We start from the raw sequence: 20,054 nt of genomic DNA, 5'->3' as shown, positions 1-20,054 counted from the left end.
TTATTAAGTGGCTACTATGTATCAGACCCTGTGCTATGTGCTAGGGGATAGAAAGAAACGTAAAAGGCAGCTCCAACTCTGGAGATCACAGTCTACTGGAGGAGAAAGCATATGAATAACATTGGACAAACATTTATACAGGATAAATTGGAAATAATCATTAGAAGGAACGCACTGGAATTAAGAGAGATGGAGAAAGGCTTCTTGTAGAGGAAGATAAGGTTGTAGTGCTAGATTGTGGAAGGCTTTCAGTGACAATTTGGCTTGGTAGTAAGGAACAATTGAAGCTTTAAAAGCAAGCAAGTTACATATAAGTATCATCCTCTACTCATCACTCCCTCTCTGTATATACAATCATTTTTGAAATTTTGTGTTTTCTATTTCTACAGCATTTCTCCTATAAATCCCTTTCTCTCTAATTAGAAAACCACTATCCTAGTTTTGGTCCTTAGCTCTTCCTTCGGTTCTTACAACATCTTCCTAAGTGGCTTTGCTGCCTCAAGTCTCTTCCCCACTCCAATTCATCTTCCACACAGCTGCCCCAAATGATTTTCCTAAAGTGCTCTTGAGCCATGTCATGTCTCCTCGATATATTCTAGTGAATTCCCATTACTTCTGGGGTCAAAAAGGAACTCATTTTTTAACATTTAAAGCCCATCACAACCTGGACTACCATATTTTAGCCTATTACTCTATTTCATGCTCTGTGTAGTCTAGTCAAACTAGCCTTTTTACTGTTTCTCATATATGATAGGACATTTCCCCTCTAAGTTTGCCTTCCCCTTATTCTTTATCTGTTTTTTTTAATATGTTCTCCTATTAGAATGTAAATTTCTTGAGGGCTGGGACTATTTTTTACTTGTATCTTCAGAAATTAGTACAGTATCTATCACATAAGTGTTTTATAAATAATGCCTTCCATATGCTTTATAGAGTAGTGCCCACTCTCCACCAGTCATCTTGTTAAGTATATAAAAATATATGAAAGTGATAAGTGAAGGACAGCTTGCTTTTTGTCTGGGGGGAAAAACACCAAAAGCACCTGGTGCAATGCCTGTCACTTATTGTTTATTGGTTGGTTGATTGATGGGTTGATTGAAAACAAAGTTTTAGGTTAATTAATCCTAAAGGACAGATTCAAGGGTTCTTAGTATTAAAAAGTATTCCTGACTTTTCATTTTTTAAAACACATCTTTATAAAGAATATTTGGGAGAGATGAGAGAAACACATATCTGAAGAACTATTTATGATATTGGTTTAGCTGTTGTGGATGAATAATCTCAGATTAAGAATTATAGACCACCTTTGTAGGCTAAAACTGGAGTTTGGAAGAGGTGGGAGGAAGAGCAACAAAGAGCTGGTAAATAAAGGAACAACCTTTGGAAAGAGCTAGAGTTGTCCAAAATGCCTGGTTTACTAGAACCTAATGCTATTATTTTGATTAAGCAACTCCAAGAATCAGGAAACCTGCATTTTGGTCTGGACTCAGATGCCAATTAGCTTTGTCCTGTTGGAGAAAACACGCCAATAGAATTTCAGAAATGAAAGGGGCTTTAGAGATCACCTTTATTTTTTTAAGGATGAGGAGACTGAGGCCCAAAGAGGGAGAATGCTTCAACAGAGATCATCTTTCTAGTTAATCACTGAGGCAAGACTGGAACCCAGGTCTCCTGGCTCCCTTCCCATGGTATCTCCACTGTGATGTGCTACCTCTTGAGTATACCATAGAAACTTAATCTCTGGGCATCACTTTCCCCATAGGTAGAGTGTGGGGGTCTAATTAAGTTGTTGCTCAAATTATATCCAACAGAACCCAGTTGTATGTGTGAATTTTTGTGAGAATTTCAATTCAAGTAATATTTCCCCTCAGAGTATTAAATATATTGTATCAAATTTATTTCATGCTGTACTTTTTCAACTTGAAAATTGACTTGATTTCTCAATTTTGCATCATTTTCAAAAAGACTTATCTTAGAGGTATTTGTTATACTGACTTCTAAGTCTTTATGGTGTTTCTAAGTCTGTATGTATTTAAAGCTCCAATGTATTTTGTGGCCCATTACCTAGACTAGATGATACCCAAAGTTTCTTCTAGTTCTGCTATTCTGTGGTGCTACGAATTGAATTGCTGTCCACTTTCTCTATTTAGGTTCCAGTGATATAGTAAAGTTGTGTTTTCAGCTTGAGTATATTGTGTGTGTTTTTTTAAAGGTTATGTCACTGCTATTTTTTAATATTGTTGTCACTCCCTATTGACTAGCCCACAGTCATAGAACCTTTCTAGTAATAAAGTACAGTTAAGCCAATTTATCTGACTACTTATACCTTATTTCATGCCCAAAATCTCTGAATTAGTTCTCTGAAGACATGACTTCTCACTGTAATGATTAGGCCACAATAATGTAAAGGAAAACAATGCTGAAAGACTTCAGAACTATGAATTTATTTTTCCAAATGATAATGTAGTATGTTCATATAGTCAGTGATAGCAATTGATGGAAATAGACATTTCCAAATATCAAGCTAGCCTTCTTTCTCCCATTTCAAATACTTTTACAACTACATCTCACAAAAAAAGTATTGTCTTTCTGATTCACTTTGGGGGTCAGTCCTGCTTAACACTGAAGAAAGGATGGTATAGCCAGTTCTTAAAGTAGAACCTAATTTTCTTTTAGTTCCTTGTAAAATGAGGTTATCCTTTATATTACTTCATTAATTTCAGGTCCCTGAAAGTTAATATCATAAGTAGTATGGTACCATTATTCCATGACAGTATGGAAAAATTTTATACTGGCTTGGGGAGATCTGATGACCTGAGTTTGAAGGCCTAACTTTGCTTTTTGACTCTTTGGTTTGTTTTTGTTTATTCGAGCTGCTTGACTTTGGGCAGAGTCATAAAATCCTTTATTTAGAGCTGGAAGGAATGTTGCTTTAGAGGCTGTTGAGTGATCATTGTTCTTCACCTTTCCCCATTTTAAAGATGAGCAAACTGAGACACAGGCAAAGTCAATTTTTCAGGGCCTTTGTTTTCTGATCTATAAAACAAGCAGGGTGGACAAGCTAATTCTGTAAATGGGACCCAGAAGTGAAACAGTTTGAAAAGTGACTATGGTCATTTATATTGCCATGTCATCATATAGCTCCTGGATAGAAGTCCACTGTTTATTAAGAAAGGTTTTGGTCAGGATTGTAATAGTAAAACTATGATAGGAGGCTCAGGAGTGGCATTGGGAAAGTGGATGGGGCTTATGTCAAATTTTAGAGGTGTTTTGGGGGGAAAAGCCAGTGGAACAAACCCAGTTTGTTTTTGGCTTGACTTGCCATGTTATTTTCTCCCTTTGAACAAGCATCATATTTGGCTTTTTTTTTTTTTTTGGTGGGGCAATGGGGGTCAAGTGACTTGCCCAGGGTCACACAGCTAGTAAGTGTCAAGTGTCTGAGGCCAGATTTGAACTCAGGTCCTCCTGAATCCAGGGCCGGTGCTTTATCCACTGTGCCACCTAGCCGCCCCACATTTATCTTCTTTTAAGTTAGCAAGGGGGCCTTTTATACTGTATAATTGACTTCTGTTTTCTTAACTCAGTAAATCTAAGAAATTATGATCTTCTGGGTTTTGGATTACTGAAGTAATGGCATAGAGAATGTTTTCCTTCCAAGATATTCCTTTTCTCCAATGTGTTCAGGTGACTGGTAGGCTTTGTAGTTCTACTTTGGTAAGTGAGACAGACTTTCAGTCTGTATCTTTGGCTTTAAGACTGTGCTTTCTTAAATATATATTATACTAAATTAAAAAAAAACACTAATGAGCCCCTTTTGCCACAGAAAAGTCCCAAAGGCCAAAATAGTTAAATTAGTCTTCCTTTGGAATTTTTAGACAACTGCCCCTTTAAGAGCAGTGATGCTATCCTGCCAGACTTGTGTTTTGGAATTCCAACAGCAGTCCTGCAGATATACATTGCTGCTGCTGCTGCTGCTGCTGCTGCTGCTGCTGCTGCTGCTGCTGCTGCTGTTGTGTCTCTGTGAGGGTTAACAACATTTCAGCTTGTTGTCTGGAACCGGTTCAGACTGGTTTTCTGGAAAGTGCTTTGTCTCTCAGACTGAATCCTGGGAAGGGTCATGTGGAGCCCAGTGATGTCATGGGATCAAAAACTGACTCAGCTTTTTTTCATCTAGATATGTATATGATGCAGGTACAGGAAAGTGGTAGAGTGAAATGCCCAAACCTATCCAGCCTAAAAGTTTCAATGACTCTGGAATTTCAAAGGTTAAATATGATCCCAGAGGAGTTGTACACTTCCTGTGCTCCGAATGGGCAAACGGGCCTCATTCGTTAAAAGGGAGTAAAAAGTATCAACTTGAATATTATCACAATGGCAGTAATTTAGTTTGTTGTGCAATAGACTGGACAGAAATCCAGAAAGAGGTCTTTTCCTGCAAGACAAGGTAGTTCTTTCCCCCTTTACCTAAGACTCCTGATAACTGACAGGAAATGTAGGTGCTACAGATCCCACAGGCAGAAATTGCAGAGAAATTCAGGTCTAGATTTCTTGTACTTTATTTGACTTTGAGACTGGAATGCAGAGAAAAGCTCTTTTCTTTTTGGTAAGCAGCCAACTTTCATTTTTCAGCTTCGAAGGTTTCTAGTTGAGCATTAGAGTGGTTTATAGTTGTACTTCCATACTTAGTATTGCTTATCAATTTCTCTTTGCCATAATGATACCATTGACTAGGAGCTATGAACAGAGTTTTTGAAGAAAGTCAGGGAATTTTATGATGGGCTTCAGAGATTCCTTGTTTGGCTAAAACAAACCCATGTATTGTTATGAATGGAGGAAACATTCAAAAAGGCAACTTCAAAGAAACAAAAAAATAAATAAGATACAAACTTTATTTCAGAAAATGTTAAACTTGTCTTTTCCCCCTGCCCCCTCCTTCTTTTACTAGAACTCCAGAATGACTGAAGAAGCATGCAGAACACGGAGTCAAAAACGAGCACTTGAACGTGAAACAACCCTAAATGATGTGGATAGTAAAAAAATAAAGATGGAGAAAGGGTTACTGGGATCAGACATCAAGACTGAAAGTGAATTGAAAATGAAGTCTGAGCCCGGAGCAACCAAGGTCCAAGGATTACTAAAAGGAGGGGAAGTTAAGGCAACTATTAAGGTGGAAGTACAAACAAGTGATGAGCCAGTGGATATGAGTACCTCAAAAAGGTAGGTAGCAAATTGGCCATTGTATACCAGCTGAAATTTTCAATCTTAAGGAGTTGCGCTAACAAGGTCTACTTTTTACTTTGCTGTTTAATTAATATCTTAAACTCATCATTTGATTAAAAATAAATTTTTATTCTTTTTTTAACATCACCTACATATTCCAATTTCTCTTCTAACTTTCCCTTCTAGAGAGCCATCCCTTATAATAATAAAGAATTTAAAAGAGGAAGAAAAACAGTTTAGCAAACCAAAATGATATTGAAAAAATTTTCTGAAATTATATCCTATGTTTCTTATCTCCTTATAGTTTGGGGAGGGGGTGTATAGAATACACCTTATCAGATCTCTTATTTGGGTCCAGGCATAATCATTTTAATTTTACAGCATTCAGATTAATTTGTTTTGTTGTTGTTTCTATTTACCTTTTTGTAGTCATTGTGTATATTTTTTCCTGGTTCTGCTTATTTCACCTTTCATCAATTCATATAAATCTTCTCATGCTTTTCTATATTCATCCCATTCAATGTTTCTTAAATATAGTAATATCCTATTGCATTCATATAACACAACTCATTTAGCCATTCCCTTATCAGTGGACATGTACTTTGTTTCCAGTTCTTTGCTATTACAAAAAAAAAAAGCTGCTATAAGTATTTTGATGTAGGGCCTTTCTTTTTCTCATTGAGTTCCTTTTGGTTATGTGCCTAGCAGTGGAATCCTTTGAGTTCAAAGATTTGGCTGTTTTACTTTCTTCAAGTGATTTTTATTTTCCAGAATAGTTGAAATCAATCCACAGCTCTGCAGTATAGTAGTGTGCTTGTCCTTTCTATAATCCCTCTGACATCTACTACCCCCCCCCTTTTATTTTTCATCTTTGCCAGTTTTCTGTTTTTCACTTGAAACCTGTGAGCTATTTGCATTTTTGTTTCTCTTAATAGTTTGTTATTCTTCTTTGAGAGTTGTTCATGTACTTTGACCTCTTATCTATTAATAATACTTGCCTTTGGCCTTATTTCTTTTAGTTGCCTATATGTCTTTGATATCAGACTCTTGTTAGAGATGATTAATACAGATTTTTCCCCCCAAAACCAGTGTGATATAAAAAAGCAAAGGACTTGGATTAAAACTTTTTAAAGTGTGATGGAGAGAGTAATATTTCAGTAATTTACAGAGATTTTTGCCATGTTTGTCTTCCTTTGAAAGTTAAATAATAGGGGGCAGCTAGGTGGCGCATTGGATAGAGCACTGACCCTGGATTCAGGAGGACCTGAGTTCAAATCTGGCCTCAAACACTTGACACTTACTAGCTGTGTGACCCTGGGCAAATCACTTAACCCTCATTGCCCCGAGGGGGGGAAAAAGTTAAATAATAGCTGCATGTATATAAAATTTAACTTGGTCTCCTGGCCAGTGCAGAATGTGAAAGGGTTTGAGGAACACCATTCTAAGAATATCAAGGGAAACAACAAATCAAAGTAGTAATGAAGGGAGAACTATATTTCTTCAAATTATATATACCTCAGAACTCTTATTTTAAAGTAGTAATTATCAAAAACTATTCCTGGGGGAAAAAATAGAAAAATAGTTTCATGGGACAGTCAACCAATAAAAATATATTAAATACCCATTATGTGTCAGGCACTGTGCTAAGCACTTTGGATACAGATGTGAAAAAAAGGAGCAGCTAAGAGCGCAGTGGATAAAGCACCAGCCCTGGATTCAGGAGGACCTGAGTTCAAATGTGACCTCAGACACTTGACACTAACTATACTACTGTCAGCCACCATCCCCACTTTCCCCTGGCTTCCTGTTACCTCCATGATGACATAGAATTTTTTCTATTTGGTATTCGAAGCTCTTCATAATTTAGTCGTGCCATCTTCCCCCCCCTTCCAAGACTTACACCTTACTCCTTACCACAGACTCTTTGATCCATTGACACTGGCCTCCTTGCTGTCCCTGGACAAGATACTTCATCTCTTGTCTTTGGGCATTTTCTTTGGCTGTCCCCCATGCCTGGGATACTCTCCCTCCTCATTTTTACCTTCTAGTTTTCTTGGTTCCCTTCAAGTCCCAACTAAAATCTGATCTTCTATAGGAAAACTTTCACCTCTTCTAATTCTAGTGTTTTTCCTATCAGGACAGCTAGGTGGTGCAATGGATAGAGCACTGGCCCTGAAGTTCAAATTTTACTTCAGATACTTACAAGCTGTGTGACCCAGGACAAGTCACTTAACTGCAATTGCTTAAACATCCAGTGCCATCTCCAGTTGTCCTGATATGTATCTTGCCACTGGACCCAGATGGCTCTGGAGAGGGGAGAATGAGGTTGATGATCTTCCACAACCCTCAATTATTGACATCACCTCCTGATGTCATGGTCCTTTTTGAGAATGAAGGACAGAGAATAACAATAATTTATCCTTTATGGCTTGTTTATACATATTTGTTACCTTGTCTTTCTCATTAGATTTGTGAGCTCCTTCAGGACAGAGACTGTTTTTCTTTGTTTTTGCCTCTTTTTTATCCCTTGTGTATTTAATAAATATTTATTGACTGACATGGTAATTTGAGGAAAGAAGGTGCTTTATCAACTGGTGAATTAGGAAAGTTCAATGGAAGAGGTACCTTGAGCTGAATCTTTAAAGATACTGATTCTGGAGCAAACATTTATTTTCTTTTTTCCAGTTACACATAAGAGTAGTTTTCAGTATTTTTCATAAGATTTAGAGTTCCAAATTTTTCTCCCTCCCTCCCTTTCCTCCCCCCTCCACAAGACAGCAAGGAGGTTATATATGTACAATCTACAAGTGCTCTTTTTATCAGTTCTTTCTATGGGGGTGGATAGTATGCTTCATCATTAATCCCTTAGGATTGTCTTGGATCATTATATTGCTGAGAGTAGTTAAGTCATTCACAATTGCTCATCTAACAATACTATTGTCACTATGCACAATGTCCTCCCAGTTATGCTCACTTCACTATACATCAGTTCATATGAGTCTTTCCAGGTTTTTCTGGGATCATCCTGTTTGTCATTTCTTATAGCACAATACCATTCCACTACAATCATAAAACACAGCTTCTTTAGTCATTCCTCAATTGATGGCCATTCCCTTGATTCCCAATTCTTATTCACCACAAAGAGTTGCTATAAATATTTTTTAAACAATTTTTATAAACAATTTTTCCCCCTTTTCTCTTTTTCATGATTACTATTGTTAACTGTTTCCCTTCCATCCTCTTCCCTTCCCTGTGGTATTTATTCTGTTACCCATCTTCTTTCATCCTATCCCTCTTCAAAAGGGATTTGCTTCTTTCTGTCCCTTCCTCCAAACTGCCCTCCCTTCTTTTCCCCCTCTCTCTTTATCCCCTTCCCCTCCTATTTTCCTACCGGGTAAGAGAAATTACTCCACCCAATTGAGTGTGTATGTTATTCCCTCCTTGAACCATTGCTGATGAGATTGATGTCTTTGAGCCAATTCTGATGAGTGTTAGGCTCATTTACTGCCCAGATTAAATAGATTACCCCACCCAATTGGGAATGAGTGTTAATCCCTCCTTGAGGCAACTTGGATGAGTTTAAAGTCTTTGAGCCTTTTCTGATGAGTGTAAAATTCATACTGCCCTGGTCCTCCCCCATCTCTTCCCTACTCCATAAACCCTTTCCTGTTTCTTTGATGTAGGATTTCATCCCATGCTACCTCTGCTCTTTCCCCTTCCCCACTGCATTCCCCTCACCCCTCAATTTAACCCTAAAGATGTCATCATGGGGTAGTTAGGTGACACAAAGCATCCACCCTGGACCCAGGGGGATCCCAGCCAAAACCTGGCCTCAGACACAAGACAGTCACCTACTGCACGACCCCAGGTATGTCCCCCAACTCCAATTTTTTATGGTTCTCTAGGTTCTTGTATTTGAAAGTCAAATTTGCCATTCAGTTCAGGTCTTTTCATCACAAATACCTGAAAGTACTCTTTTTCATTAAAGTCCCATTTTTTTCCTCTGAAAGATTATACTCAGTTTTGCTGGATGTGTGATTTCTTGGTTGTAATCCCAATTCCTTTGCCCTCTGGAATATCATATTCCATGCCCTCCAGTTCTTTAATATAGAAGCTGCTAGATCTTGTGCTATTCTGACTGGGGCTCCACAGTACTTGAATTCTTTCTTTTTGGCAGCTTGCAATATTTTCTCTTTGACCTGAGAGCTCTGGAATTTGGCTATAATATTCCTAGGAGTTTTTCTTTTGGGATCTCTTTCAGGAGGTGATCAGTGGATTCTTTCAATTTCTATTTTACCTTCTGGTTCTTGAATATCAGGGCAATTTTCCCTGACAGTTTCTTGGAAGATGATGTCTAAGCTCTTTCCTTGATCATGGTTTTCAGGTAGACCAACAATTTTTAAATTATCTCTCCTGGACCTGTTTTTCAGGTCAGCAGTTTTTCCCAGAAGATATTTCACATTACCCTCTATTTTTTAATTTGGATTTGCTTTATTGTGTCTTGGTTTCTCATAAAGTCACTAGCTTCTATTTGTTCAGTCCTAATTCTTAAGCATTTATTTTCATCAGGGAGTTTTTGTACCTCCTTTTCCATTTGGCCAATTTGACTTTTTAAGCTGTTGACTTTTTTCTCATCTTTCCTGCATCACCGTCATTTCTCTTTCCATTTTTTCCTCTACCTCTCTAACTTTATCTTCAAAGTCCTTTTTGAGTGCCTCTGTGGCCTGAGACCAATTCATATTTTTCTTGGAAACTTTAGATATAGGGGCCCTGACATTGACATCTTCCTCTTAGTGTGCACCTCTATCTTCCTTGTCACTAAAGAAACTTTCTGTGGTCCTCACCTTTTTCTGTCTGCCCATATTGCCTTTCTTTTACTTGACTTTTAGCTCCTTAAAGTGGGGCACTGTTTCCAGGCTGCGGTATCCCAAGCTTCAGAAGGCCCAGGTGGTATGATTTAAGGAGGATCAGGTTCTTCACTCTCCTGGCCTGTTCCCTGGTCTGTAGATGACCTCAAACCAACTTGCTAATCCACCAGCTTTGTGTATTGTGGTTATCAGCTCTGAGGAGCCTGTGCCCCTCCCCCACCTGGGCCACTGCTACTCAAGCCTACCCCCTGGTTCCCAGCAGGGGTGAAAAACCCAAGTTCTGCCTCAGCACCAGCATAGACCCCTGTAGTCTCTCCCCGTGCCAAGGGCTCAGCCCTCTCACCAGACTGTGAGCTTAGTTCCAGATGACACTAGCGCTGCAGCTGATTCAGAGACTCTGGGGGGTCTCATTCTCTGGTGAGGCCTTCCTGGGAATGGATTTGTGTCAGAGTGACTGTGGGGTTGGGCTCCACTCCTGTCTTAGCACAGCAGCTCCCTCCTTCTGACCTTCCAAGCCGTTCTTGGTTAGATGATTTCATTTCAGCACATTCTTTTGTGGGGTTTGCTGCTCCAAGCATTGTCCTATTCTGTAGTAAGAGGAGAGTGCTCACCAACCAGACAGCCTTCCCAGTCTAATGTGTGACCCAGAATGGTGTTTGCCTCATGGTCTGTCTTTTTCTTCTTCCAATAGAGGAAGATACTGATTCTAAAAGACAGAAATGAGAAACTAATGCGTTCTGTGCATTTGGAACCATTTCTACAAATGTAGATTTCACAATTTAGCAGGAACGTGTAAAATTGCTATCCAGCTATATTGTCTAAAATTATCTAATGAGTGGTCGCCAGTAAATTATAAGCTTTAGCAAGAGTTCAGACTTTTAAGCATTTATTAAGAGAGAGAAAGCGGCCTAGATACCTACAGCTATCTATCTCGGGGAGCCATCAGCCATCATTTCTAGCTCCTCTCTCCCCTGAGGTCAGAGAGAGAGAGAGAGAGAAAGAGAGAGAGAGAGAGAGAGAGAGAGACAGAGAGAGAGAGAGAGAGAGACTGAGACTGACTCACCCCTTCTTTGTCCCACAAGCCTCCTGTGAAACCCAGAACATCCCATCCACACACACACACACACAGAGCTCCAAGCTAATTGGCTGGTAGCTTTGATAGACAGTACCCACGAGCAAAGGTCACTTCCTGACACCAAGGAACTGACCTCCCAAGCCACACGTCTTGCCCTCAGATGCCTTCCCATGGTGGAACTTTCCTACAATAACTCTCCAGCAGGTGGCGTCGGTCCAATTTTTACAAATGTGTAGTGTGTGAAAATAAGTCTGGAAAGGTAGATTGGCACTTGGATCTGGAAGATCATTTTCCAGGTTGACTTTATATTCTATTCCAGAAGCAATAGGGAGCTTTCAAACAGAAGAATAATATTCTCTCTTCTGTGCATTAAGATCTTCTTGGCACCTGTGAGTGATGAATTGAAGATAGCCAAGAGTAAAAGGAGTTTAATTGGGAAGTTTTTACATGGATGAAGGGCATGTGAATGCAGAGAAGGAAACAGTCATGAGAGATACTGTGGAGGTAGAATCAACAAAATGACACTGATCATAGGTATGTGGTTAACTGGAAGGAAGCATTCTATGATAGGTTGTGAATCTGGCTGAATAGGAATATGGTATAGTGAGCTCATCAGAATAAGGGAATTTGCTGTGGGGCTGCTTTAGGGGAAAGGATGATGAATTATAATGGTGATATTGACCTTAAGATGGTACTGTTGAATTCTGATAGAAATGTTCAGCAGGCAGTTGGTGGTGCAAGAATGGAGTATAAGAACTATCTTTAGCAGAGTTTATAATTAAACCCATGGTAGTTGATGAGATAACAGGGAAGAGAGTACATATAGGGAAAAGAGAACCTGGAGAAACCCATGTAAAGGGTTTGAGATGGGCAATAAACCAAAAAAGGCTTTTAAAAAAGTGTTCAGATATGTAGGATAGCTAGGAGAGTATAGTGTTATGAACATAAAAGATTTAGAGTGACTTTTTTTTTTTTTTTTAGTGAGGCAATTGGGGTTAGGTGACTTGCCCAGGGTCACACAGCTAGTAAGTGTTAAGTGTCTGAGGCCGGATTTGAACTCAGGTCCTCCTGACTCCAGAGCCGGTGCTCTATCCACTGCGCCACCTAGCTGCCCCGAGTGACTTTCTTTTAAAAAATTTTTTTAAATTTTTTTGGTGGGGCAATGAGGGTTAAGTGAGTTGCCCAAGGTCACACAGCTAGTAAGTGTCAAGTGTCTGAGGCTGGATTTGAACTCAGGTCCTCCTGAATCCAAGGCCAGTGCTTTATCCACTACACCACCTAGCTGCCCCCTAGAGTGCCTTTCAATAGAGAGTAATCAACAGTACCATGCTTTCTCAACACTGCTTACCAACTACAACATGGGGTCCTGAACTCCTCCTTGGTGAGAGTTCTCCATAACCAGACTTTCTCTGGTGTCCTATCCCTGTTTCTTTTCTTCCTTTGAATGTAGTTGAGAACACTCTTTTTATTCTTATTATTCATTTCAAGCCATATCTCATTCTAGGCTTTATGTTTCCAATACTATTCTTTTTTTTTTTATGAGATATTTTATTTTTTCCGTTATCCAATACTATTCTTTTGGGACTTTGCTATGCTTTTGTGATTATCCTTAGTTGCCTACCTTTGTTTCTGTCTTTTATACGTCTTTTATTTTATTTATTTATTTATTTATTTTAGTGGGTCAGTGAGGGTTAAGCCCAGGATCACACAGCTGGTAAGTGTCAAGTGTCTGATTTTGAACTCAGGTTCTCCTGAATTCAGGGCCAGTGCTTTATCCACTGTGCCACCTAGCTGCCCCATATACATGTCTTTTAAAAAAATCTGACTTGTTAATGAGTCTCCTTTGTAGCCACTTCTATCTCTTTAGAGCCTACTTTTCCTTCATGGTTGACTTCATTTGTATGTTAGAATTGTGTTCTGGAGAACGTTATGTCTTTGAGCAAACTTTCCCTGTGGACTCATAGGTCCTGGAAGCCTGGCTTTCTCTTTTCTGAGCTCTTTGAAATCCATCCTCCCAAACTACATGTAAGACCATGTCCAGATGCTCTTCCTCATATTTCAGTAATTCTGATTCTGATCACTTTCTCCTCCCACTTAAATACTTTGTATTTTACTAGTCTTATTGATCAGAATCAGATTCAGAAAAATATTTACTCTGGTTACTTTCTCTGCCTTAAAAATTTTTTTTATTGTTTTCAATTTACAAACATCTTCCCTCCCTCCACCACAAATTTTCTTTCTCTCACCCTGAAAAAAGGAAAACAAAACCTTTGCAACAAATACACAGTTAAAGCATTTCCACATTGGCCATATCCATAGACATGTTTCACTCTGCTTGTCTTTTCTTTCATCCCTCTGTCAGGAGATAGGCAGCATTTTAAATTATCCTTCTAGAATCAGAGTTGAAATTCTAGAATCAGAATTCATAAGTCTTTCAAAATTATTCATTTTTAAAATGTAATTATGGGGCAGCTAGATGGTGCAGTGGATAGAGCACCGGCTCTGGAGTCAGGAGGACCTGAGTTCAAATCCGGCCTCAGACACTTAACACTTACTAGCTGTGTGACCCTGGGCAAGTCACTTAACCCCAATTGCCTCACTAAAAATAAAACAAAACAAAACAAAATGTTGTAATTATAGTATAAACTGTTCTCCTGGTTCTGCTTATTTCAGTCTGCATCAGTTCCAAGTGAGGTTCAAGTGATGTTTCTCCCTTTCTCATTTATATATAGTCTTCTACTTATGGGGCTGCTAGGTGGGGAAGTGGATAGAGCACTGGCCCTGGAGTTCGGAAGATATGAGTTCAATTTTGGCCTCAGACACTTGACACTTACTAGCCATGTGACCCCTGGGCAAGTCACTTAAATCCAATTCACTGCAAGTCATGAAATCAGGTCCCAATATCATGGTTCTCTTCAAGATTGAAGGACAAACAAAAATACAAAAAATCAAAAGTAGTCTTCTGCTTGTACTCTTTGATTATGTGGGATAAGTCATCCCTTGCCCATTTTTCTCCTTTTCTTCCCTAGTGTATCATCTTCCCCTCCCCCCTTTCCTTTCTCCTTATAAGAAAATCATCTTTTCTCCTTATAATAAAAGCATAACAAAAATCTCAGATGCACCACCCTCCCCCCAATTGCTAGCACCATTATTCTCAGGGGGTGTTTGTATCTTTTCCCCACCCCCACTCCCTATCCCCCCCATTAGAATGCAGTATACTGATAAAGTCTTTTCTGATTACTTTATTATATTTATCTTTTTATACTTCTCTTCACTCCTATATTTGTATTTCAAAGTTTCTACTTAGTTCTGGTCTTTTTTCCCCTTGTAGGATTATATTCAGTTTCATGAGCAAGTTATTCTTGGTTGTAAGTCTGTCTTTTGAATTTTGGAATATTGTATTCCATGTTATCCAGTCCTTTGTAGTGGTAGCTGCTAAATCTTGTGTGATTCTGACTTGATTCCTTGGTACTTAAATTCTTTCCTTCTGGAAGTTAGTAGTATTTTTTCTTTGACCTAGAATTGGATTTTGACTATGATATTGCTAGGAGTCTTCATTTGGGAGCTTTTTTCAGGAAGTAACTGGATTCTTTCTTATTTTCACTTTGCTCTGTTGTTCTGAGAGATCAGGGCAATTTTATCTCTGTTTCCAGGTCAGTTGTTTTTTATATATATCTTAATATTTTCCTCTATTTTTTTTTTCAGTTTTTGACTTTGTTTTAATAGTCTTGTCTCACGACATCATTAACTTCGGTTTTATATTATTGTGATTTTCAAGCAGTATTTTACTTGTGTAAGCTTTTGTACCTATTGGTCCAAGTTGTTAATTCTCTCATTTCTTTTCTGGTTCTTTCTGTTATCACTTTCCTTTATAATACCATTTTCAAATTATTTTTCTGTTGCACCATTTCTTCTATGAATTTGGATTGATCTTTATTCCCAAGCTGAGTTTTTCTTTGAGTCTTACTGCCAGGAATGTAGGAGTTATTCACTTCTAGATTTTGTCTTGGGCATCCCTTGTCTCATGATAGCTTTCTACTGTTTTTTGTTTGTTTATTGTTTATTTATTTAGTCATTTTTCTAGCAATCTACTCTGGGTAACCTAGAATTCTTAGCCTAGCTAGGGGCCCTTTCAGGATTAAATCTGTGATCCTGGCTGCCCCTCTCAGAGAACCCCTCTATGCTGCTCTCCTGGACCAGAGACGAGTCCAATGTCTGCTTTGGGTGACTCTGTGCTAGGGGTTTGGGGTACTGAGACCATGTTCTAGGCCCTAAGCTGCTGGCTTGGACCAAGTGCTAAGTCTGTGATTAACTCTGGAAATTTCTGAACTTTCAGGCTTCGTTTGGAGCTCTAGGTGCTGCATCCTAGCTAATGGTACCTCTGAGAGATCCCAAGGCTTGGGCCTAGGGCTGAATGATCAACTGTGAGCATTTTCATGCTGCTGGCCTGGGTCCACATTCTAGGTGCTCTGTCCATTTCTCTTACACAGCTTCTCTCCTGGTTACTTACTTACACGTAGAATCTATGGTCTTGTGGTAGAATCCTTCAATTTCTTGTTCATTACTCAGTCTAGCATTTTTCTTAGATTATTGTTAAAAAGTTGTGAATTTAAATATACAAAAAATTCAAGAATTAGACAAAAAAATGCTCAGCTGCTCTGAGATGAAAATATGTCAATCAATGGGCATTTATGAAGCACCTATTATGTACTAAACACTATGTTAGATGCTTGGGATACCAAGCCAGAAATGAGTGAGTTCCTGCCTTCAAGGAGCTTACATTCTACCAAGGGGAGGGGAATAGAATGGGACAGGACTCTATATCGATGTCCGTTTTGAGCAAAAATATACAAGATAGTTTTGAAAGAAAATGAACTAATATTTGGGAAAATCAGCGAAGACTTAATGTTTTATTAATTAGTAATGTACTCACATGAATTTTTTTTTTTTAGTGAGGCAATTGGGGTTAAGTGACTTGCCCAGGGTCACACAGCTAGTAAGTGTTAAGTGTCTGAGGCCAGATTTGAACTCAGATACTCCTGACTTCAGGGCCGGTGCTCTATCCACTGCACCACCTAGCTGTCCCTCACATGAATTTTTGACCTCAACATTTTGTCTGACACTCCCTTCTCCCCTCCCCCCCATATGCAAATTGATACCCATGCATGCCTGCTCATCCTATGTGACTGTATTCTCTCCTGAACTGCAGTCCAGCATCACCAACTGCCTATTTTGAATTTTATGGGCCACAGGAGCCTCAAAGTCATTGTCCCAAACAGATCTAATTATCTTTCCTCTTAAATTGATTCCTCTTCCAAACTTTCTATTTCTGTCAAGCGTGCTAGCTAGCATCAAGCCTTTAATACAGTCTAGAACTCTAAGTAAATTCTGGGGATAGTGTTGCTTTTTTCTGTTAAATATGAATAGTCTTACAACATCCTTCTCCTTTGACAACTGCATGTCTGATATTTACCTGCCAGCCATAGATCCCAAATGTAACTTTGAGAATGGTGGCTCTTGCACCTGTTCAGGCTCCTGCAAATGCAGATCGTGCCAGTGCACCTCCTCCAAGAAAAGCTGCTGCTCCTGCTGCCCAGCAGTATGTGCCAAGTATGCCCAGAGCTGTGTCTGCAAAGCCCCCCAGACTAAGAGTTGCAGCTGCTACCATTGATGTTCCCACATCCTTTTGCCTGTAAATAGAAGAATTTGTACAGACCTAAATTACTTTCATACACCATGGATATCTTCTACTGTTTTTCTATGAAATGTATGAATTAAAATAAACTTGATAAATACCTTTTCAAAATGAATCTTTGGCATCTAATGTAGAATTCTGGCTTAAGATCTTTTTGGGGAGAGGCCTCTGCTAGACTTCTGGTATTGTTGCTTTATCAATATATAGATGTAAGTTCTCACTCTCCAATGTGTAATTTTTGTGGGCAGATTAAACTAAACTGTTTCTTACCACAATTTAACCTATCTTAAACCAGTTGGGCATTGTTCATTTGAAATTACTCTGTTCACTGTTTACTATTTCTTTAAAAGTTGCTGATCAATAACTATGAATGGAACTGGAGTTATTAATTACCTGCTTAGCGGTTTGTTTGTTTTTTCTTTTTGGTGAGGCAATTGGGGTTAAGTGACTTGCCCAGGGTCACACAGCTAGTGATTGTCAAGTGTCTGAGGTCGGATTTGAACTCAGGTCCTCCTGAATCCAGGGCCAGTGCTTTATCCACTGCACCACCTACCCGCCCCCCCAAACCATAGCTTTTTAAAAAATATCCTCCACATTGTTTAAACTCCTGGATAATTTGATAGTGTTTGAGGAACCGTAGTGGATAAGGTGAAAGTTTCCAAGTCCTTCTACCTAAGATTTTTGTTCTTTAAATTACTAATAATACGTTCATGTTTAATTGAATAAACGGATATGAGAACTTCTTTCTTATGTGCTTAATTAAAGATCTAGTGTTGTGCAGGTGAAAAACTTGAATTAAGAATCTAAAGACTCAGGTTCTAGTCCAGGTGATTGGTTATATAGCTGAGACAAATCCCTTAATTTGTCTGGGTCTTTTTTAGTTTTCCTATTTTTGTGGAATTAATGAATGACTCTACCATGGAGATAAAAATACTTGTGCTAACTTCAGAGCATTGTTGTGAGGATTAAATGAGATAATATATACACACAACATTTTGTACAGTGTAAAATGATTATTATAAAAAGGGCTACATGCTAAGTAAAAAGCTACTTCTCAGGCCCCCCTCTCCTCCAACTACACACATACACACACACACACACACACACATATCCACTTAAGCTATTTTGCTTTTAAAAGTAGTTTAAGCTCTGTTGCTTTTAAAAATCAATAATGTGGAAGTCAAACTTTATTCATGCAACTTACACCATCAGTACCCATTCTTTTAATGCCTGTAAATAAAAAGATTACCCCCCCCACACACACACACCCCTGCTGAGAAACCATTATTAAAAATGTATTAGGGGGGGCAGCTAGGTGGCGCAGTGGATAGAGCACCGGCCCTGGAGTCAAGAGTACCTGAGTTCAAATCCAGCCTCAGACACTTAACACTTACTAGCTGTGTGACCCTGGGCAAGTCACTTAACCCCAATTGCCTCACTTAAAAAAAATGTATTAGGTAGGGGGCAGCTAGGTGGCACAGTGGATAAAGGACTGGCCCTGGATTCAGGAGGACCTGAGTTCAAATCTGGCCTCAGACACTTGATACTAGCTGTGTGACCCTGGACAAGTCACTTAACCCTCATTGCTCTGCGAAAAGAAAAAAATGTAATAGAATTCTGTCTAAATTAGAAATTAAATTCTGTCTAATTATAAAGTCAGGAAGACCTGAGTTCAAATCCTCCTCAGACACTTACTTTTTTTTGGGGGGGTGAGGTAATTGGGGTTAAGTGACTTGCGCAGGGTCACATAGCTAGTAAGTGTCAAGTGTCTGAGGCTGGATTTGAACTCAGGTCCTCCTGAATCCAGGGCCAGTGCTCTATCCAGTGTGCCACCTAGCTGCCCCTCCTCAGACACTTACAAGCTATGCCACCTAGGCAGATCACTTTAACCTGTTTGCCTCAGTTTCCAAATCTCTAAAATGGGGGTAGTAATAGTATCTAGCTGCCAGGGTTGTTGACAGTCAATTGAAATAATATTCATAAAGCACTTGGCACAGTGACTGACATGTAGTAGGTGTTATGTGTTAACTGTTGTTGTCATTTTTCCTTTGAATGTGGGCTTTAGAATGTGAACTTTGTTATATCTTTGTTTATCTGATACTTTCCCCCTTTCTAGTTCTGGAAGGTTAACATTGATATTATTGTACATGCTATTACATCTCTTTGCCCTCTATTGTCAAATACTTTCTGATCTGTAAGTACCTTTTTAAAAGTACTAAGAATATTCCCTATTTAAAAAAAAAAAACCCTTTAAAGGGGGCATTGCTTTTGGAATGTGAATACTTATCGCCTGTTTTTTAGGATGTTTTCTGGAAGGGGCAAAAACCCTATATCTATATCTATATATATGAGGAAAACCTTAAACTTTTCACCACCACAGACAGAACTGGCTTCCTGTTCAGGATGATAGGAGATGGAAATTGGACTGATCTCTTGATTTGATAGTGCACATCTCTTTTCCTTTTATCTTTTTTAAAATCATTGAATGTCATATTTGAAAGGGACAGATAGAGATTATATAGTCCAACCCCTTCCTGTTCCCTCATTTTACAGAGGAGGAAACTAGGGCTAACAAAGAAATGATTTGTCCAGTGTCACACAGAACATTATTCTTCTTTTCATAAATACTTGTATAATTGATTACTTCCCCTAAACTAAGATCAGTTTATAATGGGCCTCTCCATGTGGCAGCATGCTGTATATTTACTCTCCAGGGATTTGTGTTTCTGAGAGACAGAATAGTATAGTGCATAGGACCCTGGACTTGGAGTCAGGAATACTTGGATGTGAATCCCAATTTAAATGCTTTCTACTTGAATTTCCCCAAGATAAGTCCCTTAACTTCTCTGTGCTTTAGTTTCCTCATCAAAAAAATGAGGTAGTTGGTTTTCATGGCTTTCAAGGCTTCTTCTAGCTCCAAATTTATGATCAATGCTTTTTATCTTGCAGGTGATAAAAATTTGGCCTGGTGAACTATAGTTGATAAATATATAGATGACAAATCTAGGATCTAATAATTTATAACTTTTATGGCATATACCTCATTGTAATGTCATAAATAGTTTATTAAACAAATCAGCAAACATTTATAAACCATCTACACTGTGCTAAACTCTGGGGGTACAAATACGAAAAAAACAAGACAATCCCTAACCTCAACGAGTTTACAGTCTAATGGGGGAAGACAACACAAAAA

At 38.7% G+C, this 20,054-nt stretch overlaps 2 protein-coding genes across 3 annotated transcripts in view; both read left to right on the top strand.

Annotated features, from left to right (window-relative positions):
- Positions 1-4,170: 4,170 nt before the first annotated feature.
- Positions 4,171-20,054, top strand: part of GATAD2A (GATA zinc finger domain containing 2A) — a 75,989-nt gene continuing 60,105 nt past the window's right edge. Inside the window, exons 1-2 of one of the 2 annotated variants that reach the window (XM_043978565.1) lie at positions 4,171-4,603; positions 4,946-5,217. In XM_043978565.1, coding sequence (XP_043834500.1) covers positions 4,577-4,603; positions 4,946-5,217 — 299 coding nt within the window. In that variant the 5' untranslated portion in view covers positions 4,171-4,576. The remainder of the gene's footprint in view (positions 4,604-4,945; positions 5,218-20,054) is intronic. The other variant, XM_043978566.1, reaches the window with a different exon arrangement.
- On the top strand, positions 16,583-16,834 carry LOC122736682 (metallothionein-1E-like). The gene has a single exon (XM_043979068.1). The coding sequence runs from the start codon at positions 16,583-16,585 to the stop codon at positions 16,832-16,834; it is 252 nt and encodes an 83-aa protein (XP_043835003.1).

The sequence above is a fragment of the Dromiciops gliroides genome, chromosome 1 (assembly GCF_019393635.1).
Source record: "Dromiciops gliroides isolate mDroGli1 chromosome 1, mDroGli1.pri, whole genome shotgun sequence".
Taxonomy (NCBI): domain Eukaryota; kingdom Metazoa; phylum Chordata; class Mammalia; order Microbiotheria; family Microbiotheriidae; genus Dromiciops; species Dromiciops gliroides.
The sequence above is the reverse complement of the archived record's forward strand: the minus strand, read 5'-3'. Positions and strand labels throughout refer to the sequence as shown.

Bases quoted from the DNA above. Each gene is read 5' to 3' on its own strand.
- LOC122736682 (XM_043979068.1), top strand. From the start codon at position 16,583: ATGAATAGTCTTACAACATCCTTCTCCTTTGACAACTGCATGTCTGAT.